At 48.4% G+C, this 26,660-nt stretch overlaps 3 protein-coding genes across 4 annotated transcripts in view; all 3 read left to right on the plus strand.

Annotated features, from left to right (window-relative positions):
• The first annotated feature begins 1,830 nt into the window (after window positions 1–1,830).
• On the plus strand, window positions 1,831–4,036 carry S100A14 (S100 calcium binding protein A14). Its single transcript, XM_061185964.1, has 4 exons — window positions 1,831–1,897; window positions 2,316–2,423; window positions 2,864–3,010; window positions 3,234–4,036. Exons 2-4 carry the CDS (start codon window positions 2,394–2,396, stop codon window positions 3,369–3,371), a joined length of 315 nt encoding a protein of 104 aa, XP_061041947.1. The 5' UTR covers window positions 1,831–1,897; window positions 2,316–2,393; the 3' UTR covers window positions 3,372–4,036.
• Window positions 4,037–4,219: 183 nt separating this feature from the next.
• S100A8 (S100 calcium binding protein A8) overlaps window positions 4,220–26,660 on the plus strand; it is a 146,887-nt gene continuing 124,446 nt past the window's right edge. The window contains exon 1 of the mRNA XM_061185978.1: window positions 4,220–4,230. The gene's annotated coding sequence lies outside the window, so the exon portion shown is untranslated. The remainder of the gene's footprint in view (window positions 4,231–26,660) is intronic.
• On the plus strand, window positions 5,079–11,132 carry S100A16 (S100 calcium binding protein A16). 2 transcript variants are annotated; one of them, XM_061185965.1, is made up of 3 exons: window positions 5,079–5,248; window positions 9,893–10,070; window positions 10,385–11,132. In XM_061185965.1, the coding sequence occupies exons 2-3, from the start codon at window positions 9,918–9,920 to the stop codon at window positions 10,541–10,543; spliced, it is 312 nt and encodes a 103-aa protein (XP_061041948.1). In that variant the 5' UTR covers window positions 5,079–5,248; window positions 9,893–9,917; the 3' UTR covers window positions 10,544–11,132. The 2 variants fall into 2 exon arrangements, with proteins under 2 accessions (XP_061041948.1, XP_061041949.1); XM_061185966.1 differs by lacking the exon at window positions 5,079–5,248 and adding an exon at window positions 9,105–9,215.

A 26,660-nucleotide genomic window follows, 5' to 3' on the forward strand; every position in this document is an offset into this window, starting at 1 on the left:
TTCTTGTATTATTTTAGTTAATGCTCACAGCCCGTTGAGGTAGGTACTATTTTTAAGTCTTGTATTAAAGATAAGGAAACAGATTTTAGAGAGGTTAAGTCACAAAGACAAGAATAGGTAGAACTGGGTTGAAATTCCAGAGCCTCTGTAATGAACCGGGATTCTCTCTGGACGGGTGCTTGGGAACCCTGGACCCTCCTCTCCTCCCTCCTACCATAGCAGGGGTGAAGCAGAGGGATGAACACAGGGTTCTGGTTCGAGGACTGGGGTGAGGGTGGCGGTCGCGCTGCAGGAAGCAGAACTTTAGGGCACCCAAGCGCTGCTCTCCCCATCCTTCTTGGTTGGAGGGGCATGTGGTTTGAACTGTCTGCCACCAGAGGGAGCAGGGGTGGGGCAGCCCAGCAGGCACTGCCTTCCAAGGACTGTCACTGCCTTCCTGTCAGGTGTCCATCATTTGAGGCAGCTATGAGTCCAGAGGAACATTTAGGCTGAGACAAGGTCCCCATCACACACCATGAAAAGGTCCTAGATTGAGACCTTCCATCTAAATGCCCCTGGACTGAGAGACCTCAGAGGGACCGCCAGGCTGGGACTCTGAGGGTCCATTTGAGACATTCCAGAGGGGCTCACTCACAGTGAGAGACTCTAAGAGGGATCCCCAGACTGAGACATTAGAGACCTCAGGCTGAGGCAGTCTTGGAGAAACCCTGAAATCGAGATAGCCTCAGAGGGGTCCCCAGATTGAGACCCCTCAGAAGAACTCTCAGAATAAGCTACTTTGGAAGGGCCCCCTCACTGAGACACTTACAGACACCCCAGTGGAGGCCAAAAGTACATAGGAGCCCTAGAAGGAGACCCGCGGAGGGGCACTGGGAGGTATGCTTTGATCTCAGAGTTTAGGAAAGGAGTCCAGGAACTCTGGCTCTCAGCACTGCCCCATCCTTTCCTGACCCACACAGACTCCCCTGCCTTCTCCCTTCCTCCTCCTCATCAGGTGGGGAAGGCCGCTGGGGTTGGGCTGAGTTCCCCCCAGACCTACAGTCCAGGATCCCTGGGATGTTATCCTGGGTGCTGGATTGGGGGGGGGCGGGGAGGGCGGTTTGCTGTGGAGTCTCTGGGTTAGGGAAGGCATGAGATTCTGAGGGAGGGAGAAGCAGGTAGCCCAACCAGTTTGGAGAGGTTGTTCGCTGACAGATAACCCATCTGGGCCTCCCACATGTGCATGCTGGCTTCGGGGAGCTGAAAGGACATCAGGACAACACTCAGTCTGCCCCCTTCACCGGGCTGCCCTTCTCTGGCTCCTTCCTCCTGACCCAAATTTCTGCCATTAGGACTCGGCAAGGCTGGGCAGGCTTGAGTGTCACTATCTAAATCAGCCTTGCGGGGAGGAATGTGTGTGTGTGACACATTAAAGTACTTCAACCCACGTGTCCCTCATTCCTTCAAGGCCACAAAACCCGCCTTGACCAGCCTCTGCTTCTCCTTCTTTCCTGGTGACTGACTCAGAGCCCCCTCAGAACCCTTTCCTGTCCTACATTTCCTCCAGGCCTTTCCTCCCAGGCTCCATGCCACAGTGTTTCCAAGTCCTCCCTCTCTTCCCCCACCAGCATCCCCTCCCTATCTTCCCTGGACTCTGCCTGCTGGTCTGGGGCCAGGGGCATCCCAGACCCAGCTCTCCATGGTTCCCTCCTCGTGGCCGGGGTGCGGGCGGGCTCTCGGAGCTGCGGCCAATGGAGGTGGGGCCCCCGCAGGGCTGGCTCACAGCCCAGGCGGCTGCAGGAGCAGGGCTGGCTTCGGGAGGAGGCCCAGCCCCCTGCCTCCCCTCCCTTCCCCCAGGTATAAGAGCTGAGCTCAGGTGCACTGGCTCTTCCAGTCCTGTCTCAGCGGCTGCCAGCAGGTAAGGAGTCCCAGGGCTTTTCACCCAAAATGGGCTGTCCCCGGTCCAGAGGGCATGCTTAACCTATCCTACCCTAGTCTGCCAGGGGAGGGTCTGGGGGACCAGGTCCTGGAGGCTGGTGTGTATGTGTGTGTGTGTGTGAGTGTGTGTGTGTGTGTGTGTGTGTGGAACAGGGGTGGGGAGTTGGAAGGGGTGGGAGGAAGGAGGCTAAGGTGAGGCTCAAGGGATTCCCTCTTAATAGGTTGGCCTGGGGGCTGTGACCTTAGCTTCGGGAGCCTGGGCAGGGATGGGGCTTGTGTGGAGTTGGCTCTGACCCCCTGGGTGAGGCACAGAATATCTGGGGTGCAGCCAAAGGGGATAGTTGAGAAAGAAATGCTGAGTTCTCTCCTTAGCTCAGCCTCCCCCCTCCTCTGAGCAGATCATGAGACATCAGATCCTCTGGGGCCGGCTGTAGGACGACAAAACTCTCACCAAAGGACCAAGTGCATTGAGCACCATGGGACAGTGTGGGTCAGCCAACGTGGAGGTGGGCCCATTCATTCCTGGCCTTTCTGTTCCCACTCTCCTCTCCTTCACCCTGAGGGTCTATGTCCCTCACTGACTTCTGCCCCCTCACCTTGGCCTTGCTGTGCACTCCAGACCCTGCCTGTGAGACCTGAACCCTCTCTGGTGCCCACACAGGGTGATGCAGATGGGCCCTCCCTGGAAGAGGATGCCTGGGTCTCATGCTGGGACCTGCCCTGCCTGGAGGCTGGGGGGAGGTGGGGAGGAAGCTTTGCCCAACACATGGCTCAGGGCAGAGGACAGTGGGGGCAAAGGGGCTGGATGCTGGACTTTGGAGTGGGCGAGGGCCCACGTGCCTGCCAGCTGTCTTCTGCCCTGTTGGCTCTGCCCGGCTCCTGGGGAAGCAGGATGTCATAGGATGGGTGGGGCCTCTGCAACATGGGTGATGTCTCTTGCCCTCAGGAAGCCCAGGAACTCAGTGACGTGGAGAGGGCCATCGAGACCCTGATCAAGAACTTCCACCAGTATTCGGCGGAGGGTGGGAAGGAGACGCTGACCCCCTCCGAGCTTCGGGACCTGGTCACCCAGCAGCTGCCCCACCTCATGCCGGTACTGAGGGAGTGGACCCCGCCCCAGGCAGTGCCCTGACTTCCCAAGCAAGTACTCCAAGACCCCACCCACACTGCCAAGGCCCCTGGTACTGGCAAACCCCAGCCCTTCCCCTTGTCAGTGCCAGGTAGGCTCAGGACCTGCTTTCTGCCCCTGGGCAGGGCGGAGTGGGAAGATTGGAAGGTGCTGCCTGGCTGAGCTGTGGTGTCTTCCCTCCTTTCAGAACAACTGTGGGCTGGAAGAGAAAATTGCCAACTTGGGCAGCTGTAACGACTCTAAACTGGAGTTCGGGACTTTCTGGGAGCTGATTGGAGAAGCAGCCAAGAGTGTGAAGCTGGAGAGCCCTGTCCCGGGGAGTTGAAAACCTTCCCCTGGAATTCTGCGGTGGGGGGATATTGGGGAAAGGGGGCCTCCAGAGCCTGGGGGGCCTGCAAATAAAACTCCTCTCTCCACCACCCCCGCACTATTCCCCAGTCCCCCCTGTCTCACCTCTGCAAGGTTCAGGTTCATAATGGCCCTTCCTGGGGCCTCTGTGTACTTCATTCCTGGGAGCTCCATGGAGCTAATGGGTCCAGGGGTCCCCACCTGGGGGAGGCTCAGGGGGTGGTTGGGGCCAGGGATGTACTGGAGGGCTGCTGGAGGGTTGAGGATGCTGTAAGGGCCAAGTCATTTAGTAGTGGGGGAAGGGCAGAGAGGAGCTGAGCGATGGGAACTGATTTGAAGGGGGTGGAAGTAGGAATGGATATTCGGTACTAAAAAGGGTCTCTACGAACCTACCCCTCCTAATCTCTTCCCCAACCCAAACTGTCTGTCCAGTGCTGTCCCTCCCTGCCCCCAGCTCTGCCCCAGCCTCCTCTCAGGACTCTGTCTCCCTGGCTTAGGGCAGGGGAAGAGAGAGAGCAGGGTGGGGGAGAGGCTGAGGAGGGTGACTGTTGGGAGTGAGAGGACCAGCTGGGTGCTTGGGCATTTACAGAATTATGGTTGTTTTGTATCATTTGATTAATAAAGAAGATGGAAAAAATGAAAGACGTTGTCTTGACTGAACCCCACCCCCACCCCAAGGGTCCGGGGTGAGGAGGAGTTGGGGTGAATGGCAGAGTCATTAGGTGGCACGGTACCTGTGGGGCTGCAGTGGTCGGCAGTGGAGGTGAATAGGGGCCTCACGTTCCCCTGTGGATTTGGGTTGAGGATGGCACAAGGCCTATAAGGTGGGAGACCTGGTTCTCTCTGAGAGACAGGCTGTACTTTGCCAGGGACCCGGCCCTCTGACAGGACAGGAGGGCGTGTGTGCACATGTGGAGAGAAGAATATGAACCCAGGTGTGCCTGGCTGACTGGTAGCAGGGGAAATGTGAGGCCGAGAAACAGGCTGACCAACCTGGGTTTGAATCCCAGCTCTGCCACGTACTATCTTTGGAACTTGGGGCATATTCTCAGAGTATCAGTTTCCTCATCTGTAAAATGGGGATCGGACATATGATGTAAAGTACTTAGCAGAGAGCCTGACACAGAGTGAGAGCCCAGTGAGCGGAAGTCACTGGAGTGGGGGGATGGGTCACTTCTGGCATCAGCTGTTGCCTCTGGGACATCAAACTGGCCAATTTCCTTGGGTATCTTGGAGAAGGGGTAGAGGGGTGTTTCCAGAGGAATCCTCTGCTGCACACAAGAGGTCCTAGGGATGGGTGCACTGGAGGTGGAAGACAAGGAGCCACGCTCTGGGCCCTTTTGACTGTAGCCCATGGAAATCCGGCATTACTCCTGAAATCCCAACAGCAAGGAAATTTAAGTGGCCAGCCACGCTGGCCTGGAATACTAACTGAATTTGTCTGTTAGGGGGTCCCTGAAACGGGGCTCCCAGTGACCCAGGTGAGAAGGGCAGGTGACAGTCTTTCCCTTCCTTTCTCAAAGTTGTAAATTCTGTTCAGGCCCTGTGGGGTTAGGAGGGTGGGGTTGGGGGAGCGCCAGCTTGCACCACTCCCTCTGGGGTGGGGGGCGGAAGGGTGTTTATAAAAGGTGTGTATCCCTTTAACATGGGCCCAACCCCAGGGCCAAGTAAGTCAAGAGGGAGCTCAGACCTTACCTCCCCACTGAGCCAGCTCCGCCAGGCAGGGCCGGGAGGGAGTGGGACAGATTCTGGGAGTGCAGCGGGGAGGAGTCCTGGCTGGCTGAGCGCGTAGCTACTTGGCAGTGCCAGAGCCCAGGTTCCAGAGCCCCGCAGGAGAGGAGGTGGACCAAGAAGGTAGGTGAGCACCCCAGGCCCGTCCTGGGAGGTCTGGGGCTGCCGGAGGGGCCCTGCAGGCTTGGGAGGCCCGGACAAGGGGCAGTGAAGGGGGCCTGAGGAGGGGGGCCTGCAGAGACTGAGCAGGAAGGTTTTGTCAATTGTTAACTTTCCCAAAAGGCCAGTTTGGGAATGGAGCATTCTGATGGGTTTGGGGGTTGGAGAGGCCTTCAGAGGAGTGGATGGGGTGGCAAGACCCCCTCCCCAGCCCAGCAACTGACCGGGTTCCTCTCCCAGGGCTGGGCCACCGGGCAGAGTGTTCAGAAGCTTTGCCCTCAGCTGCTCCGATTTTCCCCAACAGAAAAAGGGCAGATGTGTTTGGTGGAGGTTGGGGAGTAGCCAGACCCTGGACACAGGCCTCGCTGGGCGCTGGGGGCTGTGTCCGGGAGAGGTAATGGGGTCCAGGAGAAGCCAGGGAGGGCCCAGAGAGCCTGAGAGCAGCCCGAGGAGGGGAGGCAGGGGCCTGGGTTGCTTCTCTCCACCTCTCAACTCAGGCAGGTGCCGGATGCTGGCCCCAAGTGCTCTGGGAGCTGTTCCTTGGGAGGGGCGATGGGGCCCGGGAGGAACCTGGGTGAGGCCCCCTGGAGCCTGAACTCCAGGAGAGGGGCCTAGAAACTGGGCAGCTTCCCCTCTACCTCAAGACCCAGGCAGGTTCTGGCTTGACTTGCTTTGCTTGGTGGAGCCCCCTGCCCTGTAGAGCATTTCCCCTGCCTGGCCCTGCTCCCCTGTCTGGGTCGGAGGGGGTGAGGGCTGGTGTGCTTGGATACCCATGACGGAGCCCTGGAGTGCTGGTGAGCGCGAGCTCAGACTTTCCCCATCGACTAGAAAAGAGCTCTCTGGGTGTTGGTGAGGCCAGGGGCAGCAGTGTGTGTGTGTGTGCGTGTGTGTGTGTGCGTGTGTGTGTGTGTGTGTGTGTGTGTATCCGTGTCCACACCAAACTCCTCCAACTTCACTTGTCTGGAAAAAAATTTCCGAGGAACAGTCTTCTTCCTCCAGCTACGTATTCCGAAAGCAGAAGAGTTTGGAAGGTAGATGGGTCACCCACGCAGAGGGGATCACAAATGGCAGAATTCCTTGCTCATTGTGATTGTGTACCTTTGTGTGGATTAGATGCAGTGAGTCCTGTGAGGGTGGGGCTGGGGGGTAGGCAGGGACACTTGTGTGAGATACTAGCCTCTGGAACTGGGAAAAGAGCAGGAGAAGAGGGAACACAGAACGGAGCTGGAGAGGCTGGAGAGGTTAATTTGAAACAACCTTGCAAATTGAGTAAAGCATTACCAGCCCAGTGTAGATTGTGCCTTCCCTGTGTATTGCAGGCAGCTGGGGCAAATGAGTGAATTAAGTAGGAAATGAATGAGAGAGTAAGCAAGTGAATGGTGGATAAATGAGTGAACAAATTCAAGGTAGATGAAAGGAATGCAGAGAATGCCAAATGGAGGCTTGAGAGTGTCCTAGGCTCTAGAGGAGAGGTGACTAGGAGGGATAGGAGTCCAGGGACATATCCTAAAACTTGGGAACAATTTAAGACTCAAGAAGTGTGTGTGGAGGTGGGAAGAGGAGGTGAGTTTTAGAGGGTGTGGTGGATGTTCAGGGCTCCACACGGAAAGGGACTGGGGAGTTGAAGAGATGGAGGGTGAAGAGGAGGCACTTGGAGGGGTGGGGCCCAGGACCTGGGGGTGGGAGGGTGGGGCTGGAGTGGCTGAGACCCAGGAGCATGGTGTCAGGGCAATTTGGGCTTTTGGAGAAGTCAGCAAGCTGGGCTGAGGTGGGTGGGGTGGGGGCCTCTTGGTTGCTCAGTGATGAATCAGCCAAGGTGAAGACAATGAGAACATTGTAGGAGGGTTGGGGGCCCCAGGTGAGAGGGTCCTTTGGAGGACCAGTCCCTCCATTCTCATTTTTTTGGAAGGCTCCAGTGTATTGTCCACCTCCCCCCTCCCCCTCAGGCCAGGATCAACCTGTGGCAAAGTCAATGCAGGAGTTACCTCCTGCCCCACCCTTCCCAGGGAGGGGCTGATGGGATGGCCCACCACCTCCCCTCCCCCCAACCACATGCCTGGGGACCCTCTGGCCAGGTTTGGTGGGAGGACTGGGCAAGCAGTAGGGGCAGGTGACCTTGGCATGGGTGTGGTGGCAGAGCCTGTCTCCTGACCCCCAGGGAAGGGAGGGAGAAAGAGGGTAATGACACCTGACTCTTCCCCTCGAACACCTTTCCTTCAGAAAAAGCTTCAGAAAAGCATTTGTCCAAATTTTTAACTCCAGCATTGTCCAATTGACTAAAAGAAGGTGGGGTGGGGACTATTGGGAGGCCTGGGAGCTGAAGCGCAGCTCTCTGGGGTGACTGTGTACCTGACAGCGGTGCTGAGATGTCTCCTGGGAGCTCACCTGTGTCTTGCCAGGTAGAGGCTGAGACATGGTATCAAGGGAGGGCAGGACTGGGCTCCAAGATGGCAGGTGGTGGGAGGGGAGTGCTCGGCCAGTGGGGAGAGGGACAGAGACACACTGCACCCCAAACCCATTTCTTATCCTTTCCTCTCCCTGACTATTTCCCACAGGATTCCTCACTTGGGGAACAAGGTCTGGGATGGTGAAAGTGGGGGATTCTCTGAACTTTCTCCCCACTCCCAAGGCTGGTTGGGAGTAGGGCATGACACAATCCTTGCTGACATGGGTGCAGCTTTCGGAATCCCCAGGAATGCTGGTCATAGGCTTGGGCAACTGCCCACCCAAGGGCAGCAGGGCAGACAGTTCATGGATTGAAACATTTTTGTCCTCATTTGTGAATGTTAGAGCATTTGTATGAAAGTCTTACAAAGGTATAAACATTGAACCACACAATTACACACAATAAATAAAGAGTACTGGAAAAAAAAAATGGTTTCCTACAGTCCTGGTTCCATACTTCATTCTTTCGGCCACAGACCAGAGCGGTCAGGTGGATGAGGCAGGGGAGAGAAGGGTAGGATTCCTGGTCAGAGTTGCCCTAGCCTGACCCCTCTCCCTCTCAACTCTCCTTCCTTCCTGCATCCTGGCTTAGTCCTTCTGGGTCTCACCCTTCCTCCAGAAGAAGTTTAGTAAAGGAAAAATCTTCGAAGGGTGGTCAGGGGCCTTGGATACCTGGTATCAGGGCTGGCAGGAGGTGGAATATTTATAGAGCATCTACCTTGAGCAAAGCATTGGGCCAGGCCACGTGGGCGAGAGGAGACGCAGAGATTAAAAGCAGGGAGGTTGTATATCCAGGATTTTAAAAAGTGGTCCCAAAGTCTCCCAGTCCTAACACAATGGCTGTGTATAAGAAACACTATCCTTGTTTCAAGGAAGGTCTGGTGTCTGGGGAGAGATGATCCAGGAAGAGACTGCAGTCACAGCAGCTAGTGGGCCCAGCCAAGGCTGGCTGAGAGTCCGTGGGAGCCAGGGGAGGAGGACCAGAGGGCAAGGGTCAGGGCAGTCTTCCCTGGAGGTGCGGTTTGGGCAGGCTTCAGCTAGGTGGAGAGGGCAGGGCAATGGGCACAGGAGGAGGGATGGATGGCCAAGATGGGGATTAGAAAGCAGGTGGCAGGGGCAGGGGCTGCGGTGGGGCTCGGAGAAGCAGACTTCCCTTCCATATTGAAACATGGGATGCCCTGGTGGCGGTGTCCACCTTCCCTTGCCAAGACCCAATAGGCAAGGCAGCTGCAACTCATTCCTGGGCTTGGGGGCGGGAAGGGAGGCTCATTTGCCAGGGCTCACTTGGGGGGGCTCTGGGCATGGGCGGCGACTCACAGAGTAGATCCGCCTGTTCCCCTCATATCCTGTTATTCAGTAGGCTGTATCCGCTTGCAATGTGAGTGCCTTTTGTCCTGGGGCGAGGGGCTGACGTGTGTAGCCTGGCTGTGGAGGCTCCATCTTCAGCTGTCTCCAGCTGGGGCTGAACCCTCGGGCTCCTCTTTAGGTAATGGGGTGGGGAGGGGCCCTTGTATCCTGCTGTATATTTCGGGGTGGGTATGAGGGAGGTTAGGCTAGCTGGGGCTGGCTGGGGGCCTGCACAAAGCCTCACTTGATGGATCAGGACATTGTCCTTCATCAGAGAAGGGCAGCCATGGCCTGAGACCCTGGACGCACTGTCCTGGAGCCTGGCGGGAAGGACTGGGGAGAGCCTAGGTCCCCGCCTCCTGCTTTGTTGCCTGGGGCAGGGGTCTCGGCCAACCCAGGGGGTGGGGGACGTGGCCCATCCTAGCAGTTTCTAGCTGTGCTTGTCCCCAGGCCAGGGACTCTGGGTGGGCCAGGTATGGAGAAGGCGGAAGGATGGGCACTGGCTCTCATCCTCTTCCCACGGAGCCTCTTGTTCTCTCTGGGGCTCTGACAAGCTCAGTGCCTGGGGCTGGGGAAGTGCCTGGAAAACCTGTTGAGGCGGTTGAGCTGGGGAGCACCTGGAGGAGAGGAGACACATAGTTCTCATTCCAGGCCCACCCTGGGTTCCCCTTTCCCTGCTTACTTCCTCCTGAGGACCAGCCAGCCTGGGGGGCCAGAGGCCCAGGGGGTGGGGCCAGCAGGAGGACAGGGGCAGAGAGACGAAGGAGCAGGTGTGGCCTGTGGGGTCTCCTCACCTCCCCTCATCCTGGCACCCAGGCGCTGCGAGGTGTGAGGCGGTGAGATGGCGGACTCCTACACGGAGCTGGAGAAGGCGGTGGTCGTCCTGGTGGAAAACTTCTACAAATACGTGTCCAAGAACAGCCTGGTCAAGAACAAGATCAGCAAGAGCAGCTTCCGGAAGATGCTTCAGAAGGAGCTCAACCACATGCTGACGGTGAGGTCCCCCCACCCGAGGGCCTGGCCTCTCCACGCCCCTACCCCACGCAGCTCCTGAAGCTCTTGTCCTCTCTGGGTTTCCTTCCCCACTGCCGCTTCTGTCCTTTCAGAGTTATCCCCCCAAAACCAGGGGTCTCCACCCCGCCCAGCCCTCTGTCCTCAGGGTGCCCAGGCCTGAGCCAGTGACAGCTCTGTTCCCATCTTCCAAGGGCAGCAGCAGCCCAGGCCAGACCCTGCACTCTGCCTAGGGTCCTTCCTGGGGCCTCTGTAGAGCTGCCACCTCAGTACTGCTGACCCTCAATTCCTCACCAGGACACGGGGAACCGAAGGGCTGCTGACAAGCTCATCCAGAACCTGGACGCCAACCATGACGGGTGCATCAGCTTCGACGAGTACTGGATCTTGATAGGCGGCATCACTAGCCCCATCGCCAACCTTATCCGCCAGCAGGAGCAGCAGAGCAGCAGCTAGAGGACCCTCCCACCGTCCCCTCCCCCGATGCTCTTCCTAGGCTCCCTCCTCAGCCTCCTCTGCCCACCCAGACCCCTGTCCTCTCTTCTCCCTCTAGACCTTCTCCTGACCATTGCTGAACACGGCAAGGGGGGACGTCAGGGCCCCTTTGTGAGTGTCTCAGTCTGGGGGTGTCTCCCTGAGGGTCTCAGTCCCTGGAGCCAGCAGACCCTGGGGCCCCTCTGTGACAGTGCTGTATGGGGACCCAAGAGTTTCCCCACCTGTTCAGTCCATCTACCCTTCTGACCTCTGATGTTCCTGCCTGATTCCGGGTCTCTCCTGACCTTAGAGGTCAGCTTGCTGCTTCAGGTCTCCCCGCTCCTGGCAACACCAGCAGAGACTCCTCTCTCCCCTTTCCCTCAGCCCCTCTGCTGGGTAGAGGAGACTTCCAGGGATTGCCCTCCAGCTGCCTCTGGGTCTGGGAACAGGGTGGAGCCCCCTCCCTCCTGAGCCACTGAAATGGGCAACAAAGGCTGGATTTGGAGTTTGTGTCCCCCTCACCCAGTCCCTTTGTAATGTTCATTAAAACCCTTCCACTCCTTGGAACTTCCTCATGCCTTGGTGATCTTTGCCATGGGCCCCGATGCAAGGGGGTGGCAAGGGGAAATCTCACCGAGAGGGCAGAGCAAGAAAGAAGTAGAACTCTGGGATCCCAGCTGGTGCTGTCAGCCCTGGGTCAGCAGCTACTTCCCTCCTCCATGAAGGGCCAAAGGCCACACGTGTCATCACCTCTGGTCCCTCATAGACCAAACTCAACTCACATTCAACTTCTGGGCACACAGTGTATCCCATCTTGTCCTCACTGAAATTCCATGAGAGAGGCGCCGCAACCCTCTCAGTCTTGAGTCATGAATAGCACAGAGATACTGAATTCTCATGTACAGATTATTCTAATACACAGAGAAGTTTATGGGATGAGAAAGTGGGGTGCAAAGGAAGGGGTGTGGAAGGCCAGAGTTGGGACTTGTGCCTGATGTAGGGGACAATGACAGCTTCTATGTTTCTCCCCTGCCATGGAAAGACAGCACATGCCCCCAAAAGAAACAGGACAGGAAATCAAGCCTGTGCGCTCTTGATCAATGGTTTTCAACCCAGGGCAGCTTACCCCTAAGGTTTAAGGTTTTTCTAAAGATGCACAGGCATAGACAGTTTTATTGGAATCCATTACAGATCCTCAACCTTCTAAAAGTGACCTGCCTCAGAATGGGCTTGCAGTCAAGGTAGCACACTGGTCTTCTTTCCCATCTCTCCTTCACAGCAACCCTTCTCCAGTTAAAAATGTAAAGAACAGGGACTTCCCTGGTGGCGCAGTGGTTAAGAATCCGCCTGCCAATGCAGGGGACACGGGTTCGAGCCCTGGTCTGGGAAGATCCCACATGCCGCGGAGCAACTAAGCCCATGCGCCACAACTACTGAGCCTGCACTCTAGAGCCTGTGAGCTACAACTACTGAGCCCGCATGCCACAACTACTGAAGCCTGCGTGCCTAGAGCCCGTGCTCTGCAGCTGGAGAAGCCACTGCAATGAGAAGCCTGTACACCACAAAGAAGACCCAATATAGCCCCCCCAAAAAAAATAAAGAACACCCTTTGCCTGTCCTGGGGGTCACAATGCTACCTTGACTGAATGGTGAAGAACTCACTCACATTATATATATATAATTGTGATAAAATACACACATCAATTTATCCTCTTCACAAATTTTAAGTGCACATTACAGTATTGTTAGCTATATGCACATTGTTGTACAGCAGATCTCTAGAGCTTTTTCATCTTACAGGACTGAATCTCTGTACTCACTGAACAGCAACTCCCCATTCGCCACCTCTCAGGCCCTGGCAACCACCGTTCTACTTTCTGTTTCTATGAGTTTGATTACTTTAGATACCTCATATAAGTGGAATCATGCAGTACTTGCCCTTTCGTGACTGGCTTATTTCACTTAACATAATATCCTCAAGGTTCATCCATGTTGTAGCATATGACAGAATTTCCTTCTTTTGGAAGGCTGAATAATATTCCATTTTATGTATATACCACATTTTCTTTATCCTTTCATCTGCCAATGGGCATTTAGGTTGCTTCTAGATCTTGGCTAATGTGAATAAAGCTGTAATGAACATGGGAGTGATAATATCTCTTCAAGATCCTGTTTTAAATTTTTTTCTTGTCTTTTTAAAAAAATTTTTTTGGCCACACAGCATGGCACGTGGGATCTTAATTCCCCAACCAGGGATTGAACTCATGTCCTCTGCAGTGGAAGCACGGAGTCTTAACCACTGGACAGCCAGGGAAGTCCCCTCAATTATTTTCAATGTATACCCAGAAGTGGGATTGTTGGGTTATATGGCGGTTCTATTTAAAAAATTTTGAAGAACCTCCATACTATTCCATAGTGGATGCACCATTTTACATTCCCACCAACAGTGCACAAGGGTTCCAATTTCTCCACATTCTCCTCAATACTTGCTATTTTCTGTTTTTTTTTTTTTTTTTGATAGTGACCATCCTAATGAAAGTGAGATGGTATCTTGTGTCTTTTTCTTTTTAATTTGCATTTCACTGATAATTAGTGATGTTGAGCATCTTTTTTTTAAAAAATTTATTTATTTATTTATTTATTTATTTATTTATGGCTGTGTTGGGTCTTCGTTTCTGTGTGAGGGCTTTCTCTAGTTGCGGCAAGCGGGGGCCACTCTTCATCTTCATCGCGGTGCGCGGGCCTCTCACTATCGCGGCCTCTCTTGTTGCGGAGCACAGGCTCCAGACGCGCAGGCTCAGTAATTGTGGCTCACGGGCCTAGTTGCTCCGCGGCATGTGGGATCTTCCCAGACCAGGGCTCGAACCCGTGTCCCCTGCATTGGCAGGCGGATTCTCAACCACTGCGCCACCAGGGAAGCCCTGAGCATCTTTTAATATGCTTCTTGACCATTTGTGTAATCTACTTTGGAGAAATGTCTATTCAAATCCTTTGCTCATTTTTAAGTGGGTTATTTTTTATTTTATTTTGTTGAGTTGTAGTTCTTTATATATCCTGGATATTAATTAACCTGTTATCTGACATATGGCTTGCAAATATTTTCCCCCATTCTGTAAGTTATCTTTTTACTTTGTTGATTATTTCCTTTGTTCCCCAGAAGTTTTTAAGTTTAATGTAGTTCTATTTGTCTATTTTTGCTTTTGTTATCTTTTTTTGGTGTCATATCCAAGGAATCTTTGCTTGTTACAATGTCATGAGGATTTTCCCTGATGTTTTCTTCTATGAGTTTTATAGTTTCAGGTCTTACTTTTAGGTTTCCATTTTGAGTTAATTTTTGTATATGGTATAAGGTAAGGGTCCAAATCCATTCTTTTGTATATGAATATCCAGTTTTCCTAACACCATTTGTTGAAGAGACTATCCTTTCCCCATTGTGTGGTCTTGATATCCTTGTTGAAAATCATTCAATCAAATATGTGAGGGTGTATTTTTGGGCTCTCCATTCTGGTCCATTGGTCTGTATGTCTATCTTTTAAATTAGTTAATTAATTAATTAATTTTTGTTGTACTGGGTCTTAGTTGTGGCACCCAGGATTTTCTTTGTGGCATGCGGGATCTTTAGTTGTGGCATGAGGGATCTTTTAGTTGCGGCATGCGGGCTTCTTAGTTGCAGCATGCGAACTCTTAGTTGTGGCATGCATGTGGGATCTAGTTCCCTGACCAGGGATCGAACCTGGTCCCCCTGTATTGAGAGCACAGTGTCTTACCCACTTGACCACCAGTGAAGTCCCTGTATGTCTGTCTGTCTTTTTGCCAGTTCCATACTGTTTTGATTACTGTAGCTTTATAATATGTTTTGAAATCAGGAAGTGTGAGGCCTCCCGCGTTACTCTTCTTTCTCAAGATTGTTTTGGCTATTTGGGGTCCTTTGAGATTCCATATCATTTTTAGGATAGTTTTTTCTATTTCTAAAAAAATGCCACTGGGATTTTGATAGGGATTGTATTTAATCTGTAGGTCACTTTGGATAGTATGGACACTTAATGATATTAAGTCTTCCAATCCAAGAACATGGGATGTCTTTCCCTCTATTTGTGCCTTCTTCAATTTCTTTCAGCAATGGTTTGTCATTTTCAGTGTACAAGTCTTTTGCCAAGGACTTGATGTGAAGCCTAAGTTGTGGGGATGACATGAGAGATCCCGGAGGCAGCTCAGAATAGAGCTCCCTTCACTGCCCCTGGTTTGTGTCTGGAAACAAACACTTCACCGGTCAAGACTTTAGAACAGCTGGCAGGAAATGAGCTGGTGTGTGACCCCAGTTAGAGGCCTGTTTCTAGAGGGGTCTAAGTGTAAGCCTAGAGCACTGGGGACGATGCTGAGCTTCAGTGGAGGTCAGAGAAACTTAACAACAGTCAAGGATTGGGCTCCAGGGCCTGGAGCCAGAGAGGCCCCAGAGGAGCAAAAGCAGCCACTGTGAGGTCAGGCAGCTCAGCTGGAGGCCTCTCTGGGGAGTGTTGGACCCAGAGAAGGGTGGGCCTTCCTCCCTCACCAAGGAGACCAGATGGCCTGAGCAGGGCCCGAGCAGAGCAGGGGATAGGGGGCCAGAACAGGCTCCTGTGGGGGTCCCACAGTGGAGCTGAGAAGGGTCCCTCTGTCTGGTGTCTCACACTGGCCTGGCCTAGTGTCTAAACTGTTGGGACTGAGGTGGTGGGTGCCCAATAAATTGCACCCACAAACCCATCTGTAGCTAGGCTTGTCATTCTATGGGGTGAGAACCTGGCTTATCTTGCCACATTAGGGTAAGGAAACTAAAGCCACCTGGGTCAGCTTTTGTACTTCCTGTATATTTGGCTTTTCTTTCCATTTCAATTCCTAGTAAAGTTCCCTTTTGGAAAATAAAACAATCCTTTCTGTTTGTTCAATGTTAAAAGTTTTAAAAAACACTTTCTCATCCAAGGCTCATTTGGTCCTCCTTAACCCTGTGAGATAAGAATCATGATCCATATTTTACAGATGAAGATATGGAGGCTCAGAGAGGTGACGTGACTTAGTCAAAGACACACTGCTGATGACCAGCAGACCTGCCACTCAGACCCCCTCTTTTACTAACTCTGTGAACTGCCCAAAGGGCATAGGCTGTTGTCTGTGTCTTGGTCCCGATAACTATGAAGGGTTAAGCCCCTTACAGGCCCTGTATGGTGGTTGTGGTTGCTTCTGCTGAGGACCCATTCATTCATTTATTCATTCACTCATTCAGACGGTAGTACTTTGTATGTGCCAGGTACAGTAGATAATGCAATAAAAAGAGGAGGAAATATATGTTTCCTGATTTTATGGGGCTTTCAGTTTAGAGAAGACAACAAATAACCACGTGATAACACAAACAAGTGGATAATTACAAACTGAGGTCAGCTGCTAAGGGATCAAATTTACAGTAATTTTTTTTCTTTTTGGCCACACCACATGGTTTGCGGAATCTTAGTTCCTTGACCATGGATTGAACCCAGGCCACGGCACTGAAAGTGCTGAGTCCTAACCACTGGACCACCAGGGAATTCCCTATGGTAATTTAAAAAAAAGAAACCTGAATTTTAGTCTGGGAGTGGGGAATGTCATTATGGAAGTGACTCTTGAGTTGAGATCTGAAAGATGAGCAGAAGTTATCCAGGCAAAGGGAGGAGGGAGGGTGAGAGTGAAGTTGAGGGGAGGAAGTGCTATCTAGATAGAAGGACCATTATATGCAAAGGCTCCGTGGCAGAAAGGGGGCATGATGAGTTACCGAGGGAAAGTTAAGTGTGGCTAAAGCCCAAGAACAAGGTGGAGAGAGATACAAGGTGAGGCTGGAGGGGTGGGCAGGACCCTGGGGGACATGTTAAGGATTGGTAGCCACTGAATGGTTTTTTCAGCAATGTGCGTGTGTGTGTGTTTGTGTGCGCTTGGGTGTGCGACATGATCAGATTTGCATTTTGAAAAATTTCACTTAAAATTCCATTTTGCAATATGGAAAAGATTAAGAGAGGGGGTAGAGTCGGGGCAGGGAGACCAGTGAAGAGGTAATTTAATAAATAATAGCAAATAATTGCCAATCGTTACTGAGTACTTACTCTATACCAGGTATTGTTCTATTTCACATATATTAACTCCCTAATCCCCACAAGCCAATGAAGTAAGTACTTTTGTTATCTCTATTTTACAGGAGAGGAAACTGAGGCACAGAGAAGTTACATAACTTGCTAGAGATCATAGAACTGACAAGTGGTGGAACCCAGGCAGTCTGATTTGGGAGCTGCTGTTCTTAATGAATACTTTTTAAAATTAATTAATTAATTTATTTATTTTTGGCTGTGTTGGGTCTTTGTTTCTGTGCGAGGGCTTTCTCTAGTTGCGGCAAGCGGGGGCCACTCTTCATCGCGGTGCGCGGGCCTCTCACTATCGTGGCCTCTCTTGTTGCGGAGCACAGGCTCCAGACACGCAGGCTCAGTAGTTGTGGCTCACGGGCCTAGTTGCTCCGCGGCATGTGGGATCTTCCCAGACCAGGGCTCGAACCCGCGTCCCCTGCATTAGCAGGCAGACTCTCAACCACTGCGCCACCAGGGAAGCCCGGGAGCTGCTGTTCTTAACTACAATTATCTCCTGAACTCTGGTGGAGAGAGTGCAGGCTCATTCATCCAGTCAACACGTGCTTATTTAGTGCTCACTACATGCCAGGCACTATTCTATCTCTATGGAGCTTGGAGTCTAGTCAGGTGGAGATATGTGAGCAGCAAACAAACAAAGAAATCATATGATGTGTAAAGAAAAATAAAGCAGAGATGAAGAACAGTGAGTTCTGGGGAGTGGTGTGGTGAGGAAATGTGAGAAGTGGATGCATTCGCGAGAGATTTAGGGGGTAAAATAGTCAGGCCTTGATGGGCTGGACATGATGGACCAGGGAGAGGCAGGTGTGCATGTGACTCCCATATTTCTGGCTTGTGAAACCAGATAAATGGTGGTGCCATTTATTGCCCCAGGGAAAACTGGAGGAGGCCCAGATTTGGGGCAGTAGGTGTGTGGATATTGCAATTTTAGTTTTAGACATCTTCTTGTGATAGTCACATGGTAATGTCAAAGAAGTAGTTGGATATACACATCCAAAGTTCAGAGAGGAGGGCTGGATTGGCAGTTTGGGAGGCAGAAACATAGATGGAAACCTAAGCATTGGGCATGGATGAGCATGCCAAGGGATAGAGCATGGAGTGAGAAGAGAAGAGGTTGTGTCTAAAAAGCATCTGCAATTCTGACACCAATTCCAATTCAATGTGTGAGATTTTTCCCCATGCCACCACGCAATTCTCTGACACCAGCTGGGTCTCTTATAATTCAGCTCAATTCTGAAACTATCTACCTGGAGATAGCATCAGATCTACAGGTTAAGGGCTCAGTCCTACAAAACGTCCCCCCGAATTCCCCCCCCCCCACTTCAGATACCAGTTGAACTTCTGCCTATAAATCAGAGGTTCCCACTATCCCCTCTTTGGGTGCTAGAGAAGAACTCTCTTCCCCAGATAGTCACATGGCCTCTCCCTCATCTACTTCAAGTCTTTGATCAAATGTCTCTCTCTCAGTGGAAACTTCCTTGACCACTTTATTTAAAACTGAACCTCTTGGGACTTCCCTGGTGGTCCAGTGGTTAAGACCACACGCTCCCAATGCAGGGGACCCGGGTTCGATCCCTGGTCAGGGAACTAGATGCCGCATGCTGCAACTAAGAGCTTGCGTGCCAAAGCTAAGACCTGGCGCAGCCAAATAAATAAATAAATAAGTAAATGTTAAAAAAAAAATGAACCTCTCCACAGGCTGGTATACCCTATTCCTACTTCCTGCTTTATTTTTCCTCATGGCACTTGTGACCTCTAAAATACTGTGTTTTACTTATTGTTTATTTTTTTAATTTTTATTTTTAAAAAAATTTTATTATTAAAAAAAATTTATTTTATTTTATTTATTATTGGCTGCGCTTGGTCTTCGTTGCTGCACGTGGGATTTCTTTAGTTGCGGCGAGCGGGGGCTACTCTTCGTTGCGGTGCGCGGGCTTCTCATCGTGGCGGCTTCTTTTGTTGCGGAGCACAGGCTCTAGGCGTGTGGGCTTCAGTAGTTGTGGCATGCAGGCTCAGTAGTTGTGGCTCGTGGGCTCTAGAGGGCAGGCTCAGTAGTTGTGGCACACAGGCTTAGTCGTTCTGCAGCATGTGGGATCTTCCCAGACCAGGGCTCGAACCCGTGTCCCCTGCATTGGCAGGCGGATTCTTAACCACTGCGCCACCAGGTAAGTCCCTACTTATTGTTTATTGCAAGCACCACGAGGGAAGATTTCATTGTCTCTCTTGTTCACTGTAGCATCCCCCAGTGCCTAGCACATAGTAAGTGTAAACCCATCTAACAATGTTCAAAATAGAGTAACCCCTGTCAAGGGCCACTATCAAGTCTCTTTCAGACACCCAAGGACTGGAAAATTTCTGAAGACAAAAAGTTACAGATTCTCGGAAAAAACACATCCTGTAGAAGCACATCCAGCTTTGATACAACTCTGGACCAAAATAGATATGAATCCACCCCCTCTTTCCTGCACCTTGCCCTTTGAAGCCCAGTGAAAGACTCAAACCCCCAGCCTTTGGGGCTAATGCCACTCTATGCATCTGGCCTCTTTCCTCCCTCAGAAAGTGAATAAAAACTTTCCTTTTTCCCTTGTTCACACTTCTGTGAATTCTTTCACAACCCGTGTTGGCTCACCTAACAGTAAGTACTCAATATTTGTTGAATAAATGAACTTCCACATGGATGTCTCACAGTATATGAAACTGACCAAGTCCAAAAACAAACTCCTGGTTTTCCCTCTAAATCCACATCCCCAATCCCACCTTCCCATATTAACGGTGCTACCATCTGCTCAGCCGTACAAGTCAAATCCAGAAGTTTTCTTGGGGTCTTCCTTACCTTTCACTCCCCATACCTAATTGATCAGCAAGTTCTACTGCTTCTACCTCAAAAATAAATCTCAAATCTGTTCACTTCTTTCCCTCTCTAATGCCCTTCCCATCATTTCAAAACCATCACCATCTCCCCCCACTGCAAGGGCCAATCTTCTCTGCTTCCCACAAGTCCTGCCTCGATCCATTCTTGAAATTACTGCCAAGGTCATCTTTTCTGTTTCTTCTAAAAGAATGCCCATGACCCGTATCCATTAGCAGCAGCAACAACAACAACAAATTAAGCAGCAAAATACAGAGAAGAAAGAAAAAAATTAATCACTATCCCACCACCCAGAAATAAGCATTAACATTTGTTGACTACCATTTGGCTCTCTCTCTATCAGTATAGACAGCTAGAGAGACTGATAGATAGACTTACAGAAAAAAAAGTTACAAAAATGGGACCACAATACATGTTATTTATAATAAAAAGTACTATTTAAGTTTTACTTGTAGATAACATAAGGGAAAAATGGCAAATGGAAAATGAACAAATTACTAAATTTTATGAAATAAAGTAAATCTCGTGGGAAAAATAAATTATTTTTCATCATGACAAATATTAGCTTGTAAAAGAGTCAGAGATAAAAAACAACTCCTCACCACCTACCAGAAGGATGAGGAAAACAGTATATTTACACTTATTCCCATTTCCCCTGCCCCAATCTACCAATTTCTGACAGTTATATTAGTTAATTTAAAAATGTCGACATATACAGTATTCACATTCTGTTTTGTAACCATGATTTCCAATGCAAGTTTAGTCTTAGTTCTATGAATTCAGCTCTCACAAACAGACCTTTTAGCCTGGCTTCTTCATTCCGGCATCCTTTATTTGAGTCATTATTTGGTTGGTTGGATTTCAAAGGGCTCCTGGCTTCTGTATTCCCTGAGTTCTTTCAGCTTGAGACTGTTGCTGCTTGGCAGGGCATAAAATTCTCGGGTCATACATTCTTTCTCTCTGTGCCCTGTAGACATGGCTCCTCTGTTTGCTGCCATTGTGAGTTCCATGGGAAAATCTCAGGCTAACTGGATTTTCCTACCTTGTCTGTGGCTGGCTTTCCTTCCATGGATGCTCTCTCTTCTTTTCTTTCTTTTCTTTTCCTACTATTTTAATGATGAAATATTTCAAGCATACAGAAGAGTATAGAAAATAGCACATTATCCAGTCATAAGCTTTGTTGAATTTGAACATTTAAAAAATATTTGCTTTAGATCCCTTAAAACAAACAAAACTTACAGATCTAGGTGAAGGCCTCCATGTGCAATCCTATATTGCACTGGCCCTCTCCACAGCTGTAGCCACTATTGGGAGGAGGAAATTTTCCTCTGCCCTTCTAGGTTCTTCTGGCTGGTCTAAGAATTAAATTGACATGAGACAGATTAACAGGAGAAAATCAAACAAAAGGTTAATAAGATGTATACATGGGCAAGACCTAGGAAAACTAAGTAACTCACCAGAATGGTCAAAACCCTCACCTTAAATACCATCTTCAGCTAAAGACAAAAGAGGAATTTGGGGGTAGTTGTTTGGAACTTCAAAGGAGAGGAAGGCAATTCAGTTGGAGGTAGAGAAGCAAATATTTTGTAAATATATGTTTGCTGGGCCATGCAGAGACAATCAGACACTAGTGGGCTCTGATCTCTCCCTACCACACCTAGCCTATATTCTTTGCAGATAGCTCTGGTGATAGCTTTGTTCTGGCTTTTATCCAAATTCTTTAGGCAGCTAAGGGGGAGGTAAAAAGAAAGACTTCCTGAGTCTTATGTTTCTTAAAATTAAATTAATCTTCAAGCCAAAGAGACACGTTTTGGGGTGGCAAATTTTGCTCCTGAATTATGAGTTTATAGTTTTTTACCACCATCCTGAATTATGAGTTTATGATTCCCTTGATTAAAAAAAAAATTTTGATCACATGTGTACATATTCCTAAGCAATATGTTATTTAGTATTGCATGTTTTTGCACTTTATATAAATAGTACCATAATGCATGGATTCTTCTGCAACTTCCTCTCTTGTTTTATCCATATTGATGAAGTTCATTCATTTACCTTACTGTGTCATATTTCATTGTTTAAATATGCTCTAATTTATTTCTCTATACTGTTGATGAACATTAGGGCTGTTTTCATTTTTTTTCTGTTTCTTTTAAAACTATATTATTATCTATTAATTAAAATTCTTATTGTATTATAGTAAGAAAACATAATCTGTGTAATAATGATTCTTTGAAATTTATTGAGACTTCTTTTGTGTCCTAGAGCTTATTCAATATTACATGATCCACATATGCTAGAAAAAAATGATTATGTTCTCTTTGTTGGGTATAGGATTCTATATATATACCAAATAGTTTGAATTTACCAATAACATTATTCAGCTATTTTATGTTTCTGCTTTTGTTTTGTCTCCTTGATCAGTTTCTGAGAAGAGTACGTTACAATTTCTAACCATAATTTATTTATTTCTTCCAGAAGTTTTGTTAGCTGTTGCTTTATATATTTTGAGGCTATATTATTGGTGTTTTAATGTTCATGATGTTTGTATTTTCTTGTATTATGTTCCTCTTGTCTCATATTTTTTCATCTTGAATTCTCTTTTATCAAATATCAAAATTACTTCCCTGATATTTCTTATGCTTTATATTTGCCTGGTGTATTTTCTCCTGTTCTTTTATTTAAAATATTTAAAATTTAAACATTTAATACATTTTTCTTTTAAATGTTTCTCTTGTATGCAACATACTGCTGAAAAAAATTTTAAACCCAACTTGGGAATCTTTGTCTTTTAACAAGTATGTTTATTTTGTTCATCTTTATTACAGATTCCTTTATAGTATTAGGACTTATTCTGACATTTTAATTTTCCATATACTGTGCCTTTTTTGTTGTTTTTTTCTTTCTTGCTTTCCAACGGATGGAGCCAACTTTCTTCTTATATTTTAAAAGTTATACATTCTATATTTTTACAATGTTGTGATTGCTTTAATTTAACTCCATGTTCCTCCTTAGAATAATTTCTAAATGTATCATTCATTTTATATTTCCCTTAATAGCAAAAGTACTTTTTCACACCCTCATATCCTTTTAGTCTTGCCCTTTCCTCTCTCTCCTCTCATCATCTTGACAGTTCTTAAAATTCAGGTTGATTCTTCTTTTGTGTAATTCCCCAACCAAAGGCTAGCTGTCTTGTCCCTCAAGTACTTTTCCTCAAGCCGATAATAAAATTTTGTGCCAAGTATTTTTTTTGCAAATATAACCTGCAGCAACTGGAGACGCTGCTCTCCAACCAACCATTTCATTTTCTCTCTTTCTCCCTTGCCCTTTGGCTTTTTAAAATAATCAGTTTTATTATATTATTTAACCAATTTTACTCTCCATATCTCAGGCATCATCCTCATTTGTCTCTCTTCTTATTTGAGTACCTTCTCTAAGAGTGTTGTTTTTTTAAAAAAATAAATTTATTTATTATTTTTGGCTGTGCTGGGTCTTTGTTGCTGCTCGTGGGCTTTCTCTAGTTGTGGTGAATGGCGGCTACTCTTCGTTGCGGTGCACTGGCTTATTGTCGTGGCTTCTCTTATTGCAGAGCATGGGCTCTAGGCGCGCAGGCTTCAGTAGTTGTGGCACTTGGGCTCAGTAGCAGGCTCTAGAGCGCAGGCTCAGTAGTTGTGGCGCACGGGTTTAGTTGCTCCACGGCATGTGGGATCTTCCCGGACTAGGGCTCGAACCCGTGTCCCCTGCATTGGCAGGCGGAGTGTTAACCACTGTTCCACCAGGGAAGTCCCGAAGAGTGTTTTTAATGTTGGTCTTTTTCCTGAGGCCTACTATGCCTGAGGATTTTTTTTCTTTTGGCTGTTCCAGGCTGCTTGTGGGATCCTATTTCCCCCACCAGGGACTGAACCCAGCCCCAGGCAGCTGAAGAGCAGTCCCAACCCTCGGACGACCAGGGTTTAATACCCTCACATTTGAATGACTATTTGGCTATATGTAAGATTTCTTTCAACGTTTAAAAACATTGCTACTTTGTCTTGCATCTAGTGTTTCTGTTGAGAAGTCTGATGCAGTTTGATTTTTGTTCCTTTGTATTTCTTTTGGAGATGTTTAGAATTTTATCTGATTTGATATACTTAAATTTCAGTGTGAGTCTAAATGTGTTTTTTCCCCACCTTAGTTACCCCAGTTAGCACTCTGTGCACCGTTTCAAGCTGAGACCTTTCACCTTTCTCTAACTCTCAGAAATGTATTACCATATTTCTTCAGCTATTCCCCCCCCCACCTTTTTTTCTTCCTCTCTTTGGGGAATCCTATTATCCTGATCTCACACTTTTATTCTCTATGTCATTTAGCTCCTTTTGAAATATTCTCCCTTTAATCTTTTCTTCTGCCCTCTGGGAGATTTTCTCAGTCTGATCTCCCAGTTCACTCATTTGTTCTCCAGCTGTATCCATCCTTTATTTTTTCCACTTGTTGTGTTCTTAATGTCAACAAATATATTTTTTATATTCGATATGTCTACTTGGTTCTTTTTTTATGACCTCGTTCTTATTTCTATCAGTTGTTCTTTATCTTTTTGAGGATATTTATTATCTTATTTTAATTTCTTGGTTCATCAATTTCAACAATTCTACTTCAAATGGTTTAGCTTGCTCTTTTTTGTATGTCATTATAATAGCTATACACCTCAGGTTCTGATTATTTTGGCTTGTAAGTACATGTTTCCTGGGCTGGGGTGGGGTTTGTTCTCAGTTACTGTGTCTGGCGATGGGTATTGGGGCCCTCCGTGTGGACAGCCAAAGACACCAGAGAACTAGGGTCACTATTCTCTTTGCTGTCACTCTACTACACAACATTCTGGGAAGGGCTATGCCTTCAAACTTTAATTTAAAACACAGCTCTGGGAAGAGGCAGTCTCTAGGTCGTAATCCTCCAGCTCTGGGGATTTGCAGGAGGGAGCTTGGCTGCCCCAGGTCAGCCCATACCTATGTTCATCCGCTTCTTATCCCAACAGGGCTTTTACGCTGCCCTGTTTGTAGTCAGCTGTCAGGGTTCTTGTCTTTCCATGGAGACAATCATATCATCTTGTTATTTTTTCCTAATCCTTAGACCTTAAGAAAAATGGCCATACTCTTCAGTTTAACGTTGAGTGAAGTGATAATAGTGGGAATCCTTTCCTTGTTCTCGACTTTAATAAGAATGATTTAGGGACTTCCCTTGTGGTGCAGTGGTTAAGAATCTGCCTGCTAATGTAGGGGACACGGGTTCGAGCCCTGGTCCGGGAAGATCCCACATGCCACGGAGCGACTAAGCCCGTGGGCCACAACTACTAAGCCTGCTCTCTAGAGCCCGTGTGCCACAACGACTGAGCCCACATGCCACAACTACTGAAGCCTGCGTGCCTAGAGCCCACGCTCCGCAAAAAGAGAAGCCACCGCAATGAGAAGCCCGCACACCACAACGAAGAGTTGCCCCCGTTCGCCGCAACTAGAGAAAGCCTGCGTGCAGCAACGAGGACCCAATGCAGCCAAAAATAAATAAATAAATGAATTTATATTAAAAAAAAGAATAATTTAAATCATTTACTATTGAGAATGAAATTGAACTAGGTTTTTGATAGATGCCCTTTGTTGGTCAAGATATTTCTTTCCATTCCTAGATTACTAAGAGTTTCATTATGCATGGGTATTGAATTTACTCTGGCATCTATTGAGATAATCATCTAATTTTAATTTTTAATCTGTTAATGGGGTGACTTACATTAATACATTTTCTAATGTTAAAACCATCTCTGCATTCATGACGTTGACCCAACTTAGTCATGATGCATTTTTCTTAAGTATAATGATGGATTCCATTTGCTAATAGTTTACGGAGGATTTTGTATCTGTAAGCATAACTGAGATTGGTTTCTAATTTTCCTTTCTCATATGGTACATTTCTGGTGTTAACATGTAGGGTGATTTACTTAGTACACAGATTTGGCTGTGTGTAACAAATACCAAAAGTAGCAGAGGCAAGGAGGAAGAAGTTGACTGTTTTGTCATGTACTATCTGGAGGTTTGTGGTCTAGGGCTAGTTTGGTGGTTCTGCTCAGCTCTCCCTGGTTTGTATGGTCCAAATGGCTCATCTGTATTCTAAACAGCAGTGAAAGAAGAGCCTGTTCTCTGCCATTAAGGGCATGAATCAGAAGTTGCATCTATCACTGTTACTGGCCAGAGTTGGAATCAAACTCAGATTTGGCTCAAAAGTCAATGTTTGAGAGACAAGGGTTGGTGGAAAAAGACAGATGCTTTATACAGGAAGCTGGCAACCTGGGAAGATGGTGGACTAGTGCCCCCAAAACCATCTCCAAGTTGCCAGTTAGAGGGAAAAGGATCTTATAGGAAAAAACTGGGAAGTTTCAGGGGTGTGCAGGCAGGGGCTATGTGCCGAACAGTAACAGTCAACTCTGACAATCATCTCAAAACTGGTCATGCAGTGATCTGGTCAGCATCATCTTGATTGTTTTAAGAGCAGTCAATCTACAACTCCAGGGTTGATTTGTTCCCATTTCCTTGAGGCCAGTTTCTGGAATTAGGCAAGCCATAGATTTAGTACTGCTGAAGATGGAGCAGCTTATATCATGGCTATAGTCTGGTTACCATGTAGTTAGCTTTTTCCCTCTGGTGGTGGTTTTAGTATCTGCAAAACAACTCAGGAATGTGCATCAGACTCTGTTCTCTATGTCCTTCGGGGAGGAGTGAGCGATTCTGTTACTGCCATATGGCTGACCTGTTTAAATTGTTACCAGTTCTCCTGGCCAAACTGCTATTTTTGTTACTATATGTTCCCATTCTTTCAATCCTTGACTCTCGAGCTGGCTTTTTGTGACTCATGGGAGGCCTCGGAGACTGAAGCTTTTCTACAAATAAGAGGCAGGAGGAGGAGGTGGGGGGGGGGGTGGTCTGTCCAGGGAAGGCTCCATAATGACCTGCTCAGTAACATCACTTCTGTTTTCTTCTCTAGGCCAGAGCTTAGTCATGTGGCTACTCCTAGATGCAAGGAAGGCTGGGGAGTGTGGCCTTTATTTGAACTTAAAAGTACGGGTTCTTTTGCT

The sequence above is a fragment of the Eubalaena glacialis genome, chromosome 3, assembly GCF_028564815.1.
Source record: "Eubalaena glacialis isolate mEubGla1 chromosome 3, mEubGla1.1.hap2.+ XY, whole genome shotgun sequence".
Lineage (NCBI taxonomy): Eukaryota > Metazoa > Chordata > Mammalia > Artiodactyla > Balaenidae > Eubalaena > Eubalaena glacialis.

What these genes read in the sequence shown, in the direction of transcription:
- S100A14 (XM_061185964.1), top strand. Translation starts at nt 2,394, where the DNA reads ATGGGACAGTGTGGGTCAGCCAACGTGGAG. An exon ending in GTGGGTCAGCCAACGTGGAG is followed by an intron (nt 2,424 to 2,863) that starts GTGGGCCCATTC and finishes TCTTGCCCTCAG; the next exon opens with GAAGCCCAGGAACTCAGTGA. An exon ending in AGCTGCCCCACCTCATGCCG is followed by an intron (nt 3,011 to 3,233) that starts GTACTGAGGGAG and finishes CCCTCCTTTCAG; the next exon opens with AACAACTGTGGGCTGGAAGA.
- S100A16 (XM_061185965.1), top strand. Translation starts at nt 9,918, where the DNA reads ATGGCGGACTCCTACACGGAGCTGGAGAAGGCGGTGGTCGTCCTGGTG. An exon ending in AGCTCAACCACATGCTGACG is followed by an intron (nt 10,071 to 10,384) that starts GTGAGGTCCCCC and finishes ATTCCTCACCAG; the next exon opens with GACACGGGGAACCGAAGGGC.